The sequence below is a fragment of the Ranitomeya variabilis genome, chromosome 2, assembly GCF_051348905.1.
Source record: "Ranitomeya variabilis isolate aRanVar5 chromosome 2, aRanVar5.hap1, whole genome shotgun sequence".
Taxonomy (NCBI): Eukaryota; Metazoa; Chordata; class Amphibia; order Anura; family Dendrobatidae; genus Ranitomeya; species Ranitomeya variabilis.
In genome coordinates this window covers 484,522,264-484,544,621 of record NC_135233.1, presented here as the reverse complement: position 1 = coordinate 484,544,621, position 22,358 = coordinate 484,522,264, and the positions used below count along the sequence as shown (strand labels likewise).

The following is a 22,358-nucleotide window of genomic DNA, read 5'->3' as shown; positions in this document are numbered from 1 at the left end:
GCTCTGCCGGAGACCCTGCACAGCAGGTCAGGATTGTGATTTCCTTGCTCCGGGGCGACCCTCAAGACTGGGCTTTTTCATTGACACCAGGGGATCCTGCGTTGCTCAATGTGGATGCGTTTTTTCTGGCCTTGGGGTTGCTTTATGACGAACCTCATTTGGAGCTTCAGGCAGAAAAAACTTTGATGTCCCTATCTCAGGGGCAAGATGAAGCGGAAATTTACTGTCAAAGATTCCGTAAATGGTCTGTGCTTACTCAGTGGAATGAGTGCGCCTTGGCGGCGACTTTCAGAGAGGGTCTCTCTGATGCCATTAAGGATGTTATGGTGGGGTTCCCTGTGCCTGCGGGTCTGAATGAGTCCATGACAATGGCTATTCAGATCGATAGGCGTTTGCGGGAGCGCAAACCAGTGCACCATCTGGCGGTGTCCACTGAGAAGTCGCCAGAGAGTATGCAGTGTGATAGAATTCTGTCCAGAAGCGAGCGGCAGAATTTTAGACGGAAAAATGGGTTGTGTTTCTATTGTGGTGATTCTACTCATGTTATATCAGCATGCTCTAAGCGCACTAAAAAGCTTGATAAATCTGTTTCCATTTGCACCTTACCGTCTAAGTTTATTCTATCTGTGACCCTGATTTGCTCTTTGTCATCTTTTACCACGGACGCCTATGTCGACTCTGGCGCCGCTTTGAGTCTTATGGATTGGTCCTTTGCCAAACGCTGTGGGTATGATTTAGAGCCTTTGGAGACTCTTATTCCTCTGAAGGGGATTGACTCCACCCCATTGGCTAATAATAAACCACAATACTGGACACAAGTAACTATGCGTATTAATCCGGATCACCAGGAGATTATTCGCTTTCTGGTGCTGTATAATCTACATGATGATTTGGTGCTAGGATTGCCTTGGCTGCAATCTCACAACCCAGTCCTCGACTGGAGATCTATGTCTGTGTTGAGCTGGGGATGTAAGGGGGCTCATGGGGATGTACCTGTGGTTTCCATTTCATCATCTATTCCCTCTGAAATTCCTGAGTTCCTGTCTGACTATCGTGACGTCTTTGAAGAATCCAAGCCTGGTTCATTACCTCCGCACCGAGAGTGCGATTGTGCCATAGATTTAATTCCGGGTAGTAAATACCCAAAGGGTCGTTTATTTAATCTATCTGTGCCTGAACATGCTGCTATGCGAGAATATATAAAGGAGTCCTTGGAAAAGGGACATATTCGTCCTTCGTCATCTCCCTTAGGAGCCGGTTTTTTCTTTGTGTCAAAAAAAGACGGCTCTTTGAGACCATGTATCGATTATCGGCTTTTGAATAAAATCACTGTAAAATATCAATACCCATTGCCGTTGCTGACTGATTTGTTTGCTCGCATAAAGGGGGCCAAGTGGTTCTCTAAGATTGACCTTCGTGGGGCGTATAATTTGGTGCGAATCAGGCAGGGGGATGAGTGGAAGACCGCATTTAATACGCCCGAGGGCCACTTTGAGTATTTAGTGATGCCTTTTGGTCTTTCAAATGCTCCGTCAGTTTTCCAGTCCTTTATGCATGATATTTTTCGCGATTATTTGGATAAATTTATGATTGTGTATCTGGATGATATTCTAATTTTTTCGGATGACTGGGACTCTCATGTCCAGCAAGTCAGGAGGGTTTTCCAGGTTTTGCGGTCTAATTCTTTGTGTGTGAAGGGTTCTAAGTGTGTTTTTGGGGTACAGAGGATTTCCTTTTTGGGATATATTTTTTCTCCCTCTTCCATTGAAATGGATCCTGTCAAGGTTCAAGCTATTTGTGATTGGACGCAGCCCTCTTCTCTTAAGAGTCTTCAGAAATTTTTGGGCTTTGCTAACTTTTATCGTCGATTTATTGCTGGTTTTTCGGATATTGCTAAGCCATTGACCGATTTGACTAAGAAGGGTGCTGATGTTGCTGATTGGTCCCCTGACGCTGTGGAGGCCTTTCGGGAGCTTAAGCGCCGTTTTTCCTCTGCCCCTGTGTTGCGTCAGCCTGATGTTGCTCTACCTTTTCAGGTTGAGGTCGACGCTTCTGAGATCGGAGCTGGGGCAGTGTTGTCGCAGAAAAGTTCTGACTGCTCCGTGATGAGGCCTTGTGCCTTCTTTTCCCGTAAATTTTCGCCCGCTGAGCGGAATTATGATGTTGGGAATCGGGAGCTTTTGGCCATGAAGTGGGCTTTTGAGGAGTGGCGCCATTGGCTTGAGGGGGCCAGACATCAGGTGGTGGTATTGACTGACCACAAAAACTTGATTTATCTTGAGACCGCCAGGCGCCTGAATCCTAGACAGGCGCGCTGGTCATTATTTTTCTCTCGGTTTAATTTTGTGGTGTCATACCTACCGGGTTCTAAGAATGTTAAGGCGGATGCCCTTTCTAGGAGTTTTGAGCCTGACTCGCCTGGTAACTCTGAGCCCACAGGTATCCTTAAGGATGGAGTGGTATTGTCAGCCGTTTCTCCAGACCTGCGGCGGGCCTTGCAGGAGTTTCAGGCGGATAGACCGGATCGTTGCCCACCTGATAAACTGTTTGTTCCTGATGATTGGACCAGTAGAGTCATCTCTGAGGTTCATTCTTCTGCGTTGGCAGGTCATCCTGGCATTTTTGGTACCAGGGATTTGGTGGCAAGGTCCTTCTGGTGGCCTTCCCTGTCACGAGATGTGCGAGGCTTTGTGCAGTCTTGTGACGTTTGTGCTCGGGCCAAGCCTTGTTGCTCTCGGGCTAGTGGATTATTGTTGCCCTTGCCTATTCCTAAGAGGCCTTGGACGCACATCTCGATGGATTTTATTTCAGATCTGCCTGTTTCTCAGAAGATGTCTGTCATCTGGGTGGTGTGTGACCGTTTCTCTAAAATGGTCCATTTGGTTCCTCTGCCCAAGTTGCCTTCTTCTTCCGAGTTGGTTCCTCTGTTTTTTCAAAATGTTGTTCGTTTGCATGGTATTCCTGAGAATATCATTTCTGACAGAGGGACCCAATTCGTGTCTAGATTTTGGCGGGCATTCTGTGCTAGGATGGGCATAGATTTGTCTTTTTCGTCCGCTTTCCATCCTCAGACGAATGGCCAGACCGAGCGGACTAATCAGACCCTGGAGACATATCTGAGGTGTTTTGTGTCTGCTGACCAGGATGATTGGGTTGCTTTTTTGCCATTGGCAGAGTTTGCTCTCAATAATCGGGCCAGCTCTGCCACTTTGGTGTCCCCGTTTTTCTGTAATTCGGGGTTTCATCCTCGATTTTCCTCTGGTCAGGTGGAATCTTCGGATTGTCCTGGAGTGGATGCTGTGGTGGAGAGATTGCATCAGATCTGGGGGCAGGTGGTGGACAATTTGAGGTTGTCCCAGGAGAAGACTCAGCTTTTTGCCAACCGCCACCGTCGTGTTGGTCCTCGGCTTTGTGTTGGGGATTTGGTGTGGTTGTCTTCTCGTTTTGTCCCTATGAGGGTCTCTTCTCCTAAGTTTAAGCCTCGGTTCATCGGCCCGTATAAGATATTGGAGATTCTTAACCCTGTTTCCTTCCGTTTGGACCTCCCTGCATCCTTTTCTATTCATAACGTTTTTCATCGGTCATTATTGCGCAGGTATGAGGTACCGGTTGTGCCTTCCGTTGAGCCTCCTGCTCCGGTGTTGGTTGAGGGTGAGTTGGAGTACGTTGTGGAGAAAATCTTAGACTCTCGTGTTTCCAGACGGAGACTCCAGTATCTGGTCAAGTGGAAGGGATACGGCCAGGAGGATAATTCTTGGGTGAATGCATCTGATGTTCATGCCTCTGATCTGGTTCGTGCCTTTCATAGGACCCATCCTGATCGCCCTGGTGGTTCTGGTGAGGGTTCGGTGCCCCCTCCTTGAGGGGGGGGGTACTGTTGTGAATTTGGATTCTGGGCTCCCCCGGTGGCTACTGGTGAAATTGAACTGGTGTTTTCATCTTCTCTGTTCACCTGTTCCCATCAAGATGTGGGAGTCGCTATATAACCTTGCTGCTCTGTTAGTTGCTTGCCGGTCAACAATGTTATCAGAAGCCTCTCTGTGCTTGTTCCTGCTCCTAGACAACTACTAGATAAGTTGGACTCTTGTCCATGTTTGTTTTTGCATTTTGTTCCAGTTCACAGCTGTAGTTTCGTTACTGTGTCTGGAAAGCTCTTGTGAACAGGAATTGCCACTCTGGTGTTATGAGTTAATGCCAGAGTTTTAAAGTAATTTCTGGATGGTGTTTTGATAGGGTTTTCAGCTGACCATGAAAGTGCCCTTTCTGTCTTCTGCTATGTAGTAAGTGGACCTCAAATTTGCTAAACCTATTTTCACACTACGTTTGTTATTTCATCTTGATTCACCGCCAATACATGTGGGGGGCCTCTGTCTCCTTTCGGGGTATTTCTCTAGAGGTGAGCTAGGACTAATATTTCCCTCTGCTAGCATTATTTAGTCCTCCGGCTGGTGCTGGGCATCTAGAATCAACGTAGGCATGCTACCCGGCCACTGCTAGTTGTGTGTTAGGTTTAGTTCATGGTCAGCTCAGTTCCCATCTTCCAAGAGCTAGTTCCTATATATGCTGATGCTATGTTCTCTTGCCATTGAGATCATGACACCCACCCCCACCACATTACCACACATAATCCCGCCTCCCACCACATTACCACACATAATCCCGCCCCCCACCACATCACCACACATAATCCCGCCCCACACCACATCACCACACATAATCCCGCCCTCCAGCACATCACCACACATAATCCCGCCCCCCACCGCATCACCACACATAATCCTGCCTCTCCACCACATCACCAGACATAATCCCGCCCCCCACCACATTACCACACATAATCCCGCCCCCCACCACATTACCACACATAATCCCGCCCCCCACCACATCACCACACATAATCCCACCCCACACCACATCACCACACATAAACCCGCCCCTCCACCACATCACCACACATAATCCCGCCCCTCCACCACATAACCACACATAATCCTGCCCCCCACCACATTACCACACATAATCCCCCCCACCCACCACATCACCACACATAATCCCCCCACCACATCACCACACAAGGCTCCGTCCCCACACATTACCACTAGTGTTGAGCGATACCTTCCGATACTTGAAAGTATCGGTATCGGATAGTATCGGCCGATACCCGAAAAATATCGGATATCGCCGATACCGATACCCGATACCAATACAAGTCAATGGGACTCAAGTATTGGAAGGTATCCTGGATGGTTCCCAGGGTCTGAAGGAGAGGCTTCTGATTGGTCGCGTGACCGCTCATGTGACCGCTCATGCGACCAATCACAAGCTGCGACGTCATCGAAGGTCCTAAACTCCTCATTCTTAGGAACGGAGGGTGCTGGTTACATCGGTGAGGTCCAGGGGCCGCCGGAGAGGTGAGTATATCCATATTTTTTATTTTAATTCTTAATTTTTTACATGAAGATGGATCCGATTCCGATTTCCGATATCACAAAAGTATCGGATCTCGGTATCGGAATTCCGATACCGCAAGTATCGGCCGATACCCGATACTTGCGGTATCGGAATGCTCAACACACATTACCAGTCACACGAGGCTCCGTCCCCAAACATTACCACACGAGGCTCCGTCCCCACACATTACCACATGAGGCTCTGTCCCCACACATTACCACACAAGGCTCTGTCCCCCCACATTACCACACGAGGCTCCGTCCCCACACATTATCACACGAGGTTCCGTCCTCACACATTACCAAATGATGCTCCGTCCCCCCACATTACCACACAAAGCTCCGTCCCCCCATATTACCACACGAGGCTCCGTCCCCACACATTACCACACGAGGCTCCGTCCCCACACATTACGACACGAGGCTCCGTCCCCACACATTACCACACGAGGCTCCATCCCGCACATTACCACACAAGGCTCCGTCCCCACACATTACCACATGAGGCTCCATCCTCACACATTACCACATGAGGCTCCGTCCTCACACATTACCACACGAGGCTCCGTCCCCACACATTACCACACGAGGCTCCGTCCCCACACATTACCACACGAGGCTCCGTCCCCCACATTACCACACGAGGCTCCGTCCCCACACATTACCACACGAGGCTCCAGTTTGTTTTTGATTTTACACTGTGAATAAAATGTATTATTAGTATTATTCATTATTCTCTGGCCGAGAGTATGCATAACGCATACATACTCTCCGGTCCCAGCTGAGAAACAGGCAAATCCTTGCAGCGCACAGTGCATGCGATGGGGGGATTCGTAAGTCTGCAATCACACACAGTGACTGCATACTTATCAATTTGGAACAGACAATCCCTTTAATGCTGAAGGTTTGTGGATTGTATCTACGGAGTGGGCTCAGGAACTGAACTCACTTCATATAATGTGTCCAAGTCTAAATGCTGCAATTGGAGGTAACTCTTCAATGCTACTGTAAATCGTAACAGCAACTTTTCAAAAAGTCGGAAAGTGGAAATAATGTAAAGTGTCCCTTCATCACCAATCCCTCCCACAACATAATTGTGGTTTGCTGATGGGCTTGTCATGGCAGCCAGGTAAGTCTATTGAAGGCCACCACGTCTGCCATTTTTGTATACCTATGAAGTACAGTCTGTTGTTGGGAATCATAGGAAATTAATAATTTTATAACACACAGCAATATTACAGTATAAGGCCGGCGTCACACTGGCGAGTTTTACGGACGTAAGAGCGCAGAAACTACGTCCGTAAAACTCGCATTACATACGGCACAATTATTCTCAATGGGGCTGCTCCTATTAGCCGTATATTACGGTTCAGTATTATACGGCGTTCTACGGCCGTGCAAAATCGCAGCATGCTGCGTTTGTCAGCGTATTGCGCAAATAATACGCCAATGAAAGTCTATGGGGGCGAGAAAAATAGGGATTCCACACGGACCTGCAGTGTGACTTGCGAGAAATACGCAGCGGTGTTAGTGAAAAGTCGGTAATTCAATTGCCGGCTTTTTCCTTCTCCTTCACAAACCCGACATGATATGAGACATGGTTTACATACAGTAAACCATCTCATATCCCCATTTTTTTTGCATATTCCACACTACTAATGTTAGTAGTGTGTGTATGCAAAATTTGGGCGCTGTAGCTGCTAAAATAAAGGGTTAAATGGCGGAAAAAATTGGCGTGGGCTCCCGCGCAATTTTCTCCGCCAGAATGGTAAAGCCAGTGACTGAGGGCAGATATTAATAGCCAGGAGAGGGTCCATGGTTATTGGCCCCCCGTGGCTAAAAACATCTGCCCCCAGCCACCCCAGAAAAGGCACATCTGGAAGATGCGCCTATTCTGGCACTTGGCCACTCTCTTCCCACTCCCGTGTAGCGGTGGGATATGGGGTAATGAAGGGTTAATGTCACCTTGCTATTGTAAGGTGACATTAAGCCAGATTAATAATGGAGAGGCGTCAATTATGTCACCTATCCATTATTAATCCAATTGTAGGAAAGGGTTAAAAAACACACACACACATGATTAAAAAGGATTTTAATGAAATAAACACAGCGGTTGTTGTAATAATTTATTGTTCTCGCAATCCATTTGCAGACCCTCGCTTGGAAAAATAATAAACGCACAAGATACATACCTTCTGGTGAACCGTCTCGTCCCACGAGGTAATCCATCTGAAGGGGTTAACTATTATTACAGGCAGGAGCCCTGCAAATGCAGCGGTGCTCCGTGCCTGTAATCCCCGGCGAATGAATGAAATGTAGGTCATTGACCTACATTTCCTTCAGTCGCGGTGATGCGCCCCCTGGTGGATGTCCTCATATGACCTGGAGCGTGGGAAAAAGTTCCCAGGCTGCAGTTCATGAGAACATCCAGCAGGGGCGCATCACCGCGACTCAATGTAAGTACAGATCCTGCTTTCCTTTCAGCACCCGGGGATTACAGGCACGAGCGAGTGTTTTATCGCAGCTCTGCCTGTAATATTAGTTAACCCCTTCAGATGGATTACTTCGTGGGACGTGATCTGACATCAGAAGGTATGTATATTGTGCGTTAATTATTTTGCCAAGTGAGGGCCTGCAAATGGATTGCGAGAACAATAAATTATTACAACAACCGCTGTGTTTATTTCATTAAAATCCTTTTTAATCATGTGTGTGTGTGTTTTTTAACCCTTTCCTACAATTGGATTAATAATGGATAGGTGACATAATTGACGCCTCTCCATTATTAATCTGGCTTAATGTCACCTTACAATAGCAAGGTGGCATTAACCCTTCATTACCCCATATCCCACCGCTACAGGGAGTGGGAAGAGAGTGGCCAAGTGCCAGAATAGGCGCATCTTCCAGATGTGCCTTTTCTGGGGTGGCTGGGGGCAGATGTTTTTAGCCACGGGGGGCCAATAACCATGGACCCTCTCCTGGCTATTAATATCTGCCCTCAGTCACTGGCTTTACCATTCTGGCGGAGAAAATTGCGCGGGAGCCCACGCCATTTTTTTCCGCGATTTAACCCTTTATTTTAGCAGCTAAAGCGCTGAAATTTTGCACATACACACTACTAACATTAGTAGTGTGGAATATGCAAAAAAAAAGGGGATATGAGATGGTTTACTGTATGTAAACCATGTCTCATATCCTGTCGGGTTTGTGCAGGAGAAATGAAAAGCCGGCAATTGAATTACCGGCTGTTCACAGATATCGCGCTGAATGAAATATAAATACAGAATATATATATATATGTGTCTCAATGACATATATATATATATACATACTGTATATATGTTTTAATGAACATTTGAGCACATAAATCCATTAGATGTCGGTTTTGCAAGCCTGCGCGAAAATCTCGCAGTACGGATGCCATACGGATTACATACGGAAGATGCCATGCGCAAAATACGCTGACACACCCTGACTACGGATCACTATTTTGGGAACATTTCACCGTATTTCGGCCGTATTACGGCCGTAAAATACGGACCGTATTGTCTTACGCCGAGTGTGACGCCGGCCTTACAATGTACTGTTTAAGCAATCAAGTGATTGCAGCTTTAAGTCCCCCAGGTGGTGGTGGGAATTAATACAAATGTTAAATAAAAAAAGATTTTAACAAACAAGTAAAGAAAATCTAAAAGATTATATCAACTCCCCTTTCTTAAAATTCAAATAAAAAAGAACACAGACATATAAATTGAGCACAGAGAGAGGGGCCTGCAGCACTGAGAAGAAGCAGTGTGTAACTGGGAAAAGTAGCTTTAACAACTAAAAATAGGACTGCCCATTCTTGGGCAGAAGGAGAGGAAAAAGAACACAAAGGTACCATAAAGAAACTTGGGATTTTGAAATAATAAAAAATCACTGTGCTGACGAAGCCAAGAATGGGTTAAAATGTATCAAGAATGTATTATGTATGTAAACTGTAAAGCGCTGCAGAATATGTTAGCGCTTTATAAAAATAAAGATTATTATTATTATTATTATGTGCACATGCAAGTTGCCCAAATGAGGAAGTTGTTGGTGAGTTTCTGTTCCCACTCGCTTTGGCATCCTACAGACAATTGCGGGTCCTGGCTGAAGGTTAGTGTTGTGAGGGCCTTGTGCCCATGCAGGCCACTGGTAGCCGATGGTATTGGCTGGCCAGGACCACGACTTCCACAGATTAGCAAAGGAGACTTCTGTTCAAACATGGAAATTTTACTGAACTTGATAAGGGTTATATACAAGGGATAGCGAGTACACAGTCTTAAGCACTTCTCCTTCACAGTAAGAAGCCTTTTCACTGACATCATCCTTCCACTATAGTCTGCTCCAGGGCCAGTATAGCACACTGAGTTGCCCTACTTCATCACAGCCTAGCTTGTCACCACAGTACAGTTCAGCGAGTTCCTCTATACCTGCTCGGCAGCTCTGCTACCTATCGCTATGGGCGCACTGTATCTACCGCTCGGGACCCTTACTAGTCCCACAGTCTCAGTCCTCTTTAAGTCCATACCTTCTGCATTTCTCAAACCCAGGGTTTCTCGTGACACGTCGTCCTAGTCAAGGACCCCTGTAAGGTAGAAGGCCACTCTGCCTCTTCTGTCAGTTCCTAATCACGCTACCTCATCGTCTTGTCATCTCCTTTGCTGTAGTTCACCCACACAACAGCTCTGCACACTTATCACTTCAGACTCTGATTCTGCTTTGACTAACTTCAAGAAGCAGGTCATTTGTCCTAGCATTAAGCCCTCCATCTGTGTCTGTTGCTGGAGAAACCCCTTCACCTACATTCTATGCAAACATTACCTTATGTTATTATGTCCTAAGTCCTAACCTATGTCTTTCATGCATCACATGACCATGCATTATAATTCCTTACATTATCACATTATATAGGCAAATATCTTACTCTTCACATGACATAAGATGTACACAAGACACGGGACATTACTCAGATTACACATCACATTATATACAGTGGTGATGTCTTCAAGGGGGAGCAAGGCAATATGTTCATCTCTTTACATACAAGATCAGTAAATGCTGCGAGTTGGACGCTCCATACGTGTGAAGCATCCAAACGGCAGAGTTCAGATGTTAAAGCATAGTGGATTGGATTTCTAGAAATCCCATGCCCACTATGTGTCCAGTGACGCCTGCAGCTTACCCGTGGAGATGGACATGCGGTGCATCTCTCCAGACTGCAGCATGTCAATTTCTCTTGTAAAGACTTTAGTTTTTGCAAGAGAAATTTCACCAATAGAATGAATTGGATGCGGTGAATCCACACGGTTCAGTGATCACATATGGATTTACCTGCGCTCAATAGATGGCAACGCATTGGACGCAGAAAACATGCACTGCGTCCAAAGCGCTGCCACTTCTGGATCATGTGCATCCGGCCTTACAATATGTACTATAAGAGATCAGACGTTCTTAGGTTCAAGTCACCTAAAGGGACTAAAAAATAATGTATAAAGTAAAATAAACTTTCTAAAAATTAAAAAATATGAAAAAGTTGAATCACTCAGCTGTCACATGGAGCTGAAAGTTGGTGGCGATAGGTTATATGGGGAAAAAGCTTGTGACAGGTTCCATTGAAGCATATGTAAAAATTACTGATGGTACACATTGACACACAGCTCAAACACTGATGAAAATCAGATCCACAATAGTGATGAGCGAGTGTACTTGTTGCTCGGGTTTTCCCGAGCACGCTCGGGTGATCTCCGAGTATTTGTGACTGCTCGGAGATTTAGTTTTAGTAGCCACAGCTGCATGATTTATGGCTGCTACACAGCTTGATTACATGTGGGGATTCCCTAGCAATCAGGCAACCCCCACATGTACTCAGGCTGGCTAGCAGCTGTAAATCATGCAGCTGCATCAACAAAAACTAAATCTCCAAGCACTAACAAATACTCAGAGACCACCCGAGCGTGCTCGGGAAAACGCGAGCAACAAGTATACTCGCTCATCACTAATCCACAACACTGATGACACTCATACCATTTTTTTGAGTACGTGAAGAAACACGAATGTGTGAATGAGGCCTTTCTGTTGGATAGTGCTTTAAAAACTATATTTTGACTGGGAGACAACGTCTGCAATGTGTTTATGTGAAATTATTATTTTTAAACAATTCTTCGTCATTTCTATGGAGGCATCGGCCAAAAATTCACCTGCTATTCAAATGATATAGAGGGCGGATCTGCAATACTCGCAGAGGCCACTATACAAATGATGGAGCTGCTGATTAACAGAGGTGTCGAGCTTCGCACCCCCACCGATCAGATATTGATGTCCATTCAATAAAAAAAGTATTGGCCAATGTGTTTGAAAAAAGTAGTATCAAATTGTTATCACTGTATCTGTGCTATCCCAAAAAATAAAGTGAACAGGTAATTTTTACAGCAAAGTGAACATTAACACACACCAGATTTGCTGTCAGAACATAACCTCAAAGTGATTTTCTCTGCATGGACTATTAATATTGTACCTTACCAACACTATATCGCATAAAACTTAATTCTTTTGTTCAACTCATTTTTTTTCTTCTAGCATTAATTTAGCGCCACCCGAAGGTACTATGTATTAACCTTCCATTGTGTTCATATTTAGCTAATCCTTCATCACCATCTAGTGGCCACTATTAGTATTGTTATAATATTAAAGGAAATCTGTCAATCAATTCATGCTGCCTAAACCTAGACAGAATAAATCAGACCCTGACTGCACGATTGCGGCCAGGCCTGCTTTTGTCTGATGCTCCAGCATTTCTGAAGAAGTTTGAAGAATCAGTCTGGGACTATAGGGAAAGGAGAAAATCATAACTCTTAACTTTGAATGATAAGAAAGAGAGACACATACCGAGGTGAGCATAGTGTGCCACCCAGTCTTTACACTAAGCCAATACTCTAATTCTAGTTCTTCATATGCCCCGCACAGAACTAATGCTTTTAGTAAATCCATTGGTGTTCCCATAATGTATAGTGCCCCTTTTATGACCCCCCACGGTGCCCTTCACTCACAGTATGATGCCCTCACAGCTCCCCCACACATAGTATAAGGCCCTCACATTACATTCACCCAACAAAGTCTGATCCTTTCTCACATAGAGCTCTGCTACAACAATACAAACATAATTGTGCTGCATCAACACACACACTGCTGCTACAACAACACACACACTGCTGCTACAACAACATACAAACTGCTGCTACAACAACATACAAACTGCTGCTACAACAACATACACACTGCTCCTACAACCCACACACTGCTGCTACAACACACATTGCTACTACAACAGACACACTGCTGCTACAACATACACACTGCTGCTGCAACAACAACATACACACTGCTCCTACAACACACACTGCTGCTACAACACACACTGCTGCTACAACACACACTGCTGCTACAACATACACACTGCTGCTACAACACACACACTGCTGCTACAACACACATTGCTGCTACAACAACACACACTGCCCCTATAACAGACACACTGCTGCTACAACACACATTGCTGCCACAACAGCACAAACACTGCTCCTACAACAAACACACTGCTCCTACAACAACATAGACACTGCTGCTACAACAACATACACACTGCTGCTGCTGCTGCAACAACATACACACTGCTGCTACAACAACATACACACTGCTGCTACAACAACATACACACTGCTGCTACAACAACATACACACTGCTGCTACAACATACACACTGCTGCTACAACATACACACTGCTGCTACAACACACATTGCTGCTACAACAGCACACACCCCTGCTGCTGCTACAACAATAACACAAACTGCTGCTGCAACAATATACACACTGCCCCTACAACAACATACACACTGCTGCTACAACACACATTGCTGCTGCTACAACAACACACACACTGCTCCTACAACAACACACAATGCCCCTAAACAACGCACACTGCTGCTACAACAACATGCACACTGCTGCTATAACACACACTGCTCCTACAACAACACACACTGCTGCTACAACACACACTGCTCCTACAACAACACACACACTGCTGCAACACACACTGCTGCTACAGCAACACACACTCTGCTGCTACAACAACACACACTGCCCCTACAACAGCACACACACTGCTGCTACAACAACATACACACTACTGCTACAACATACACACTGCTGCTACAACAACATACACACTGCTGCTACAACACACACTGCTCCTACAACAACACACGCTCTGCTGCTACAACACACACCTCTGCTACAACAACACACACCCCTGCTGCTACATCTACACACACAGCTGCTACAACAACATACACACTGCTGCTGCTGCTACAACAACATACACACTGCTGCTACAACACACACTGCTCCTACAATAACACACACTCTGCTGCTAGAGCAACACAAACTGCTACTACAACAACAACACACTGCTGCTACAACAACATACACACTGCTGCTACAACAACATACACACTGCTGCTGCAACAACATACACACTGCTGCTACAACATACACACTGCTGCTACAACAACATACACACTGCTGCTACAACAACATACACACTGCTGCTGCAACAACATACACACTGCTGCTACAACAACATACACACTGCTGCTACAACAACATACACACTGCTGCTACAACACACACTGCTCCTTCAACAACACACACCCCTGCTGCTACAACAACATACACACTGCTGCTACAACACACACTGCTCCTTCAACAACACACACCCCTGCTGCTACAACAACAGAAACTGCTGCTACAACAACATACACACTGCTGCTACAACATACACACTGCTGCTACAACACACACACACACACGCCTGCTGCTACAACAACACAAACTGCTGCTACAACAACATACACACTTTTGCTACAACAACATGCACACTGCTGCTACAACAACATACAACTGCTGCTACAACACACACTGCTCCTACAACAACACACACTCCTGCTGCTACAACAACACAAACTGCTGCTACAACAACACAAACTGCTGCTACAACGATATACACACTGCTCCTGCAACAACATACACACTGCCACTGCAACAACATACACACTGCTGCTACAACAACATACACACTGCTGCTACAACACACATTGCTGCTACAACAGCACACATGTCTGCTGCTACAACAACACAAACTGTTGCTGCTGCAACAACACACACACTGCTGCTACAACAACATACACACTTCTGCTGCAACAACATACACACTGCTGCTACAACAACTACACACTGCTGCTACAACACACCCCTGCTGCTACAACAGCACACACCCCTGCTGCTACAACAACACAAACTGCTGCTGCAACAACACACACACTGCTGCGACAACAACATACACACTGCTGCTACAACAACAACACACTGGTGCTATAACAACAACACACACTGCAGCTACAACAATACACTCTTCTGCTACAACAACACACACCCCTGCTGTTACAACAACACACACTGCTGCTACAACATACACACTGCTGCTACAACATACACACTGCTGCTACAACACACACACTGCTGCTACAACACACACACTACTGCTACAATAACACACACTGCTGCTACAACAACACACACACTGCTCCCACAGCAGCACACATGGCCTTTTTAACAATAAGTATTTTTGCCCTCCCTGTCTGTGTATGTTTTATACAGTGTAAATGTGTAAACAAAATGAAATGATATTGTGATCACTGGTGCCAAGATTTTCACAAGCAGTGACATTTCCAGCCAGCTCTGCATTGATAGAAATGCCCAGATCCAACAGAACATCTTCCATGAACTGACCAATAAAATCATCCTGTAAAGGGCTGAGGAGTTTTTTTCCCCTTTGCAGTTGAAGCAGAGCTATGACCCCAGTCAATATCTGGACAGATAAAATCCCCCATAATCAGTACTGTACCCGCCTGTGCAGCCCACGCTTTCTGATTAATTTTTTTTTTTACAAAAAAAGGGAGTTTGTCACTTACTTTCTAGAACATTAGGCAAGTTATTAGCATGCTTTACCCACTGTAACAGGTCTTCATGATCTCATATGTTTCCTGGTGATCCATGGTAATTTATATTATCTTACATTTGAACTATTTATCCTATGCAACCCTTTGGCAGTTTCCTTTGAATAATTCTCCCAATTTTATATTATGTTTTTTTTATTAAAAAATAAAAAGGACATACATTTCTACATATTTTTTATTGTCCCTATTTTGTTGGCTTACTATATACTACCTACAGAGCTTACAGAGCTCCTGTGTATAATGTCACTGAGGTAATATTAGTGTTAGTGATCCGTATCATGCTATTATTCTATGTGGTGGAAATACATGGTACAGTCATGGTGTGGCGGTATTTACGCCTATTATGTGGTATTATTTTTAGATTTAACTTGGTACAGTGAATTTTGTTTAATGACATGACGGCGGTTAAATTCAGATACTATAAGTTGATAACATATGACCACGGTGTGGCAGTATTTAGTCATTTTATGTGCTGTAATACATATTTTAGATTTGGCATAACAATACGGTGACAATATTTGTTATGTGGTAACTATATGATGCTATTACTTTGAAGTATTCTTTAGAAAAATATCTTATTCTGTGTTTTCCATGATATTTAGATATGGAATATGTATTCATTTTTCTTTTTTGTCATAGGGGAGTAAATAAATGCTGTTTTATAGGATGTAGAATGCTCCAGGGGCCCGTGCATCTGACCAATATGCTGGTGCAGAAGAAGGTTCAAATGTTGCACTAGGGCCAAGAGCAATCTAGTTACACGTCTGGTCAGAGCTCATAGTTCAACAATGAGGATAGAGGTGAGAAAGTTCTAAATATTGGACAAATACTCTGGACAGTAATGTGTTGTACAACTGCAACACTGAGGCTATGTTTCCACTCTCCGGAATGTCAGCGCTTTGGCCGCAGCGGACACCCGCCCCTGACCAAAGAGCTGCCGGCTTTTGTACGCGCGGTAATTCCACATGTGTTCATTGAACCGTGCAGAATCACCGCGTCCTATACATAGAACGGTACTATTTATCTTGCAGAGACTGAGCGTCTCCGCAAGATAAATAGACATGCTGCAGTCTCAGATGCGCCGCATGTGCGTATACGCAGGTCTGCCACCTGTGTCTTTGTACGCATAGTGGATATGGGATTAGATAAAATTTTATGATATCATAAAAAGGTAATTTTACAGCAGTCTAAGCACCACCACTATTGACACCAGTCATCTGGATAGTACTACTACCACTACATGCTAATAATTGACTTCCTTTGCCTCCAGCATGGTTATTTAGTGGTTAGTAAGTAGAGGGTGTTACAGAATATATAGGACATCATGTGTCTCAGTCACAGTAGAATGATGCTACCTCTAGCAGCGACACTGTCAGTTGGAGTAAGTGTTCTGCACAAGATGGTCAGCCTGATTACAAATGAATAAGAGGGATAATTTTTTGACTTTTTTTTATTAAAAAACAAAACAAAAAAGGAAAACTTTATAAGCGCCCTCTGTTGGGGCTGTTGGATGCTACTGGGTTACCATCCATCTCTATAGTGAGGTTACTTTGACATTACTAAGGATGTGTTTGTGTTAAAGAGCTTGAAAGGAGTCGGATAAGGTCCTAGGAGACTTAAGAGGGTTACACTTTTCAAGGCAATTGGAGTCTTTGCAGTATGTCGATTCACTGCGAATCAACTCTTCTGGACAAAAATAATTGAATCTGGTGAATTTGAATTTCAAAGATTCAATCATCTCTAATTACCACACAAAATAATATATGTGTATATATCTATATATAGTATAAAGATACATATACATATGCTTACCGAAAGATCCAAGCCATGTATACTGGATAATAATGCCAAAGTGGCTGTGTAAGATTGTGTAATGTACAATTGTTTAATCACAGTATGGAGATATTTTATTTTATCATTGTATTTTAGTATTATTTAAGATTTACTGTAATATTTTGTTACGTTTAAATATTTCATTTCTATATAACGCTATCTATAAAGTATATTTGCATACTGTGTATTTCCATTAGATCTACAATAAATTATTGTACAGTATATATACAGTATATATATATATATATATATATATATATATATATATATATATATATATATATATATATACATACACTTCAGGCAAGGCACATGTACTAAACAACAATGATTGTCCAAAAATCTCAGACAACTTGAGCTCCAACACAGGTAGTGTATTGTGGATCTAATAGAAATAGACAATGTACATATATAAATGGTGACATGTTACAATATAATATCTTTAATGAACCAAAATGTAATATTAGAAAAAATAGTACATATGTACAGTGGTAAAATAAAATATATTAATAATATGATAAAATGGTTCATTATATAATCACCTGCAGATACATACATACATGTACACAGAGAGATTTCTAAAATAACACATACATGTATATGTATATATATATATATATATATATATATATATATATATATATATACAGGTCCTTCTCAAAAAATTAGCATATAGTGTTAAATTTCATTATTTACCATAATGTAATGATTACAATTAAACTTTCATATATTATAGATTCATTATCCACCAACTGAAATTTGTCAGGTCTTTTATTGTTTTAATACTGATGATTTTGGCCTACAACTCCTGATAACCCAAAAAACCTGTCTCAATAAATTAGCATATCAAGAAAAGGTTCTCTAAACGACCTATTACCCTAATCTTCTGAATCAACTAATTAACTCTAAACACATGCAAAAGATACCTGAGGCTTTTAAAAACTCCCTGCCTGGTTCATTACTCAAAACCCCCATCATGGGTAAGACTAGCGACCTGACAGATGTCAAGAAGGCCATCATTGACACCCTCAAGCAAGAGGGTAAGACCCAAAAAGAAATTTCTCAACAAATAGGCTGTTCCCAGAGTGCTGTATCAAGGCACCTCAATGGTAAGTCTGTTGGAAGGAAACAATGTGGCAGAAAACGCTGTACAACGAGAAGAGGTGACCGGACCCTGAGGAAGATTGTGGAGAAGGACCGATTCCAGACCTTGGGGAACCTGAGGAAGCAGTGGACTGAGTCTGGTGTGGAAACATCCAGAGCCACCGTGCACAGGCGTGTGCAGGAAATGGGCTACAGGTGCCGCATTCCCCAGGTAAAGCCACTTTTGAACCATAAACAGCGGCAGAAGCGCCTGACCTGGGCTACAGAGAAGCAGCACTGGACTGTTGCTAAGTGGTCCCAAGTACTTTTTTCTGATGAAAGCAAATTTTGCATGTCATTCGGAAATCAAGGTGCCAGAGTCTGGAGGAAGACTGGGGAGAAGGAAATGCCAAAATGCCTGAAGTCCAGTGTCAAGTACCCAGTCAGTGATGGTGTGGGGTGCCATGTCAGCTGCTGGTGTTGGTCCACTGTGTTTCATCAAGGGCAGGGTCAATGCAGCTAGCTATCAGGAGATTTTGGAGCACTTCATGCTTCCTGGCACCTGCTCACAGTGCCAAAACCACTGGTAAATGGTTTACTGACCATGGTATTACTGTGCTCAATTGGCCTGCCAACTCTCCTGACCTGAACCCCATAGAGAATCTGTGGGATATTGTGAAGAGAAAGTTGAGAGACGCAAGACCCAACACTCTGGATGAGCTTAAGGCCGCTATTGAAGCATCCTGGGCCTCCATAACATCTCAGCAGTGTCACAGGCTGATTGCCTCCATGCCACGCCGCATTGAAGCAGTCATTTCTGCCAAAGGATTCCCGACCAAGTATTGAGTGCATAACTGAACATTATTATTTGATGGTTTTTTTGTTTGTTATTAAAAAACACTTTTATTTGATTGGATGGTTGAAATATGCTAATTTATTGAGAAAGGTTTTTTGGGTTTTCAGGAGTTGTATGCCAAAATCATCAGTATTAAAACAATAAAAGACCTGACAAATTTCAGTTGGTGGATAATGAATCTATAATATATGAAAGTTTAATTGTAATCATTACATTATGGTAAATAATGAAATTTAACACTATATGCTAATTTTTTGAGAAGGACCTGTATATACTGTACATCTGTAGAAGCATATAAATGCAAACACACATATATAATTATCACATAGATACAAATGCGTGGCGACTTTTGAGCGGCGACTTTTGTGTTTCGACTTTTATGTGGCGAGGTTGGTGTATGTGTGGTGAAATGTGTGCTGAGGGTGATATATGTGGTAGTGTGTGGTGCATTTTGTGTGTGTGTTCATATCCCCGCGTGTGGTGAGTGTCCCATGTCGGGGCCCCACCTTAGCAACTGTATGGTATATACTCTTTGGCGCAAAATAGGGGTAACCAAGGGCAAAAATTGTATATAATATAACATCTGGGAAGCTTATAATTAAAGTATAAGAAATAAAGAGTAATAGCAATCGCTCCCAGCTGAGGTTATTTTGCCCAGGTATCAGATCAAGACGGTTATAAATAACATACAATGAGAGGGGAAGGAAATAAATCCAAGAAAGATAACCTCGTGTCTATAGTAAAATTGCTTTATTTAAAGTGCAAGGCAAGAGGGCAATGGTGATCATCAGACTGTGGAGCACTCACATTGCCTCCAAACACTTGTTCCACTTGGCCTAACCAGGCCTTCTCTTTTGCTCTATAATCCATATGGGTACCACCAAAACCTGTGCAAAACACAGCAAACATACATTGGAACAAAATAGGGGTAACCACACATTTTCTGTAGTTTATTATGCGCCCCCTGACGAAGGTGTTCCGAAACGCGCGTTGGGGCGGACACTGGTATTCTGCACCTGTTAAGTACCGCTTTCTGGGGTGATGTATTAGTTACTTTTACCGCTTTTTACAGTTTCCCTCTATCATGGTATGCTGTACTGTCAACTGACCATTGCGCTATTGTAAATGGGACATAGCGGTTTTCTAATATGTATATATCATAGGTCTATCCTGTACAGGTGATGTCCCCTGTTGGTCTTGTTACTCTGACTCTATGTGCTAATGTCTAATGGCCGTAATAATTGTTTCTACTATGAGTCGGCAGGCATAGTCTCTAGTGTCCCATGTTATGATTTGTTTTTATCTACTGTTGGGTGACTCTGTTGTCACCATTGCCCTCTTGTCTTGGACTTTAAATAAAGCAATTTTACTATAGACACAAGGTTATCTTTCTTGGATTTATTTCCTTCCCCGCTCATTATACTCTTTGGCGCCATCGCTCTCACTCTTTAAGTCCCCCTTGTTCACATCTGGCAGCTATCAATTTGCCTCCAACACTTTTCCTTTCACTTTCCCCCATTATGTAGATAGGGGCAAAATTGTTTGGTGAATTTGAACGCGCAGGGTTAAAATTTCACCTCACAACACAGCTTATGATGCTCTCGGGGTCCAGACGTGTGACTGTGCAAAATTTTGTGGCTGTAGCTGCGACGGTGCAGATGCCAATCCCGGACACACACACACACATACACACATTCAGCTTTATATATTAGATGCTTTATATATTAGATATATATGTATATTTATTTAATTATGTATTTTACTCCTTTATATAGCGCCATTAATTCCACAGAGCTTTACCTACATTATCATCACTGTCCCCATTGGGGCTCACAATCTAGATTCCCTATCAGTATGTCTTTGGAATGTGGGAGGAAACCCACTGAAGCCCGGGGAGGACATACAAACTCCTTGCAGATGTTGTCCTTGGTGGGATTCGATCCCAGGACCCCAGAGCTGTAAAGTAACAATGCTAGCAGCTGAGCCAGCTATACCTGTAAACTATTTATATATGAATTTATATATAATACTTAAAATCTTAAATTATACTAATGTATAATTTTAATATAGCTACATAATGTGATTACATGATAAGTGTCATCATTGCACAATTATACTTAGTCACATATATACATAAACATTTCTATACACATATACATAAATAAATGCACCTACACACATCAATACATAGATACATAAGCATACAAATATAAAATCTAAATACACACTCACATCTATCTTTCTATTATCTATCTATCTATAGATATAAAGATTGATACTGTAGATATGTATATATATAATAGATAGATACACAAATATACATCTATACATATTTATAGATGCAGATATAAACAGATAGATACACACCAATAAATACTGTAGGAACATACAAGCACATATACATCTCTCTCTCTTTCAATATATATATATATATATATATATATATATATATATATATATATATATATATATATATATATGTGCAAACTTATACATGTATACATATTTATATATATATATATATATATATATATATAAAAATACATATATCTATATACAAAATTATACATCTATATACACATATAAATCTGCACCAATGCAATATATCAATTTCTATGCATAGCGTATCCATGCGCACACTTACGTTTATAAATTTGAGGCCAGGATGGTGGAGCATGCAGCACCGGATCAGCGGCTGTAATGTGGTGGTGGGTGACCAGTGAGACCAGCAGCAGCAGGAGCGCAGGACTCTGCGATATCTCTCCGTGGAGGTGGGAAGCCATGCTTTGACACAGTGCCCCACAGCTACACAGAGGGCCCAGGCTTATTTTGTAGTGAGGATGGGGTTGGTGACCGGCAGCCTGTCCCTCAGGAGGTGATTAATACTTGTTAAAAAAAAACTACATTTAAACACAAGAGGCTGCCGGCTTCAAAGGAATAAACATGCATTCATTACAACAATGGTGAAGCTGGTGTCTTATTTAGCTGATTCTTATTGCCAAAAAAGTCCGTTTTGATTTTACAATTTTAATAATGA

The 22,358-nt window shown here is 43.0% G+C and overlaps 1 protein-coding gene across 1 annotated transcript in view; it reads right to left on the bottom strand.

The window, feature by feature from the left end:
- Window positions 1-22,135, bottom strand: part of LOC143806873 (mucin-5B-like) — a 201,423-nt gene extending 179,288 nt beyond the window's left edge. The window contains exon 1 of the mRNA XM_077287852.1: window positions 21,966-22,135. Coding sequence (XP_077143967.1) covers window positions 21,966-22,104 — 139 coding nt within the window. The 5' untranslated portion in view covers window positions 22,105-22,135. The remainder of the gene's footprint in view (window positions 1-21,965) is intronic.
- Between the last annotated feature and the right edge of the window lie 223 nt (window positions 22,136-22,358).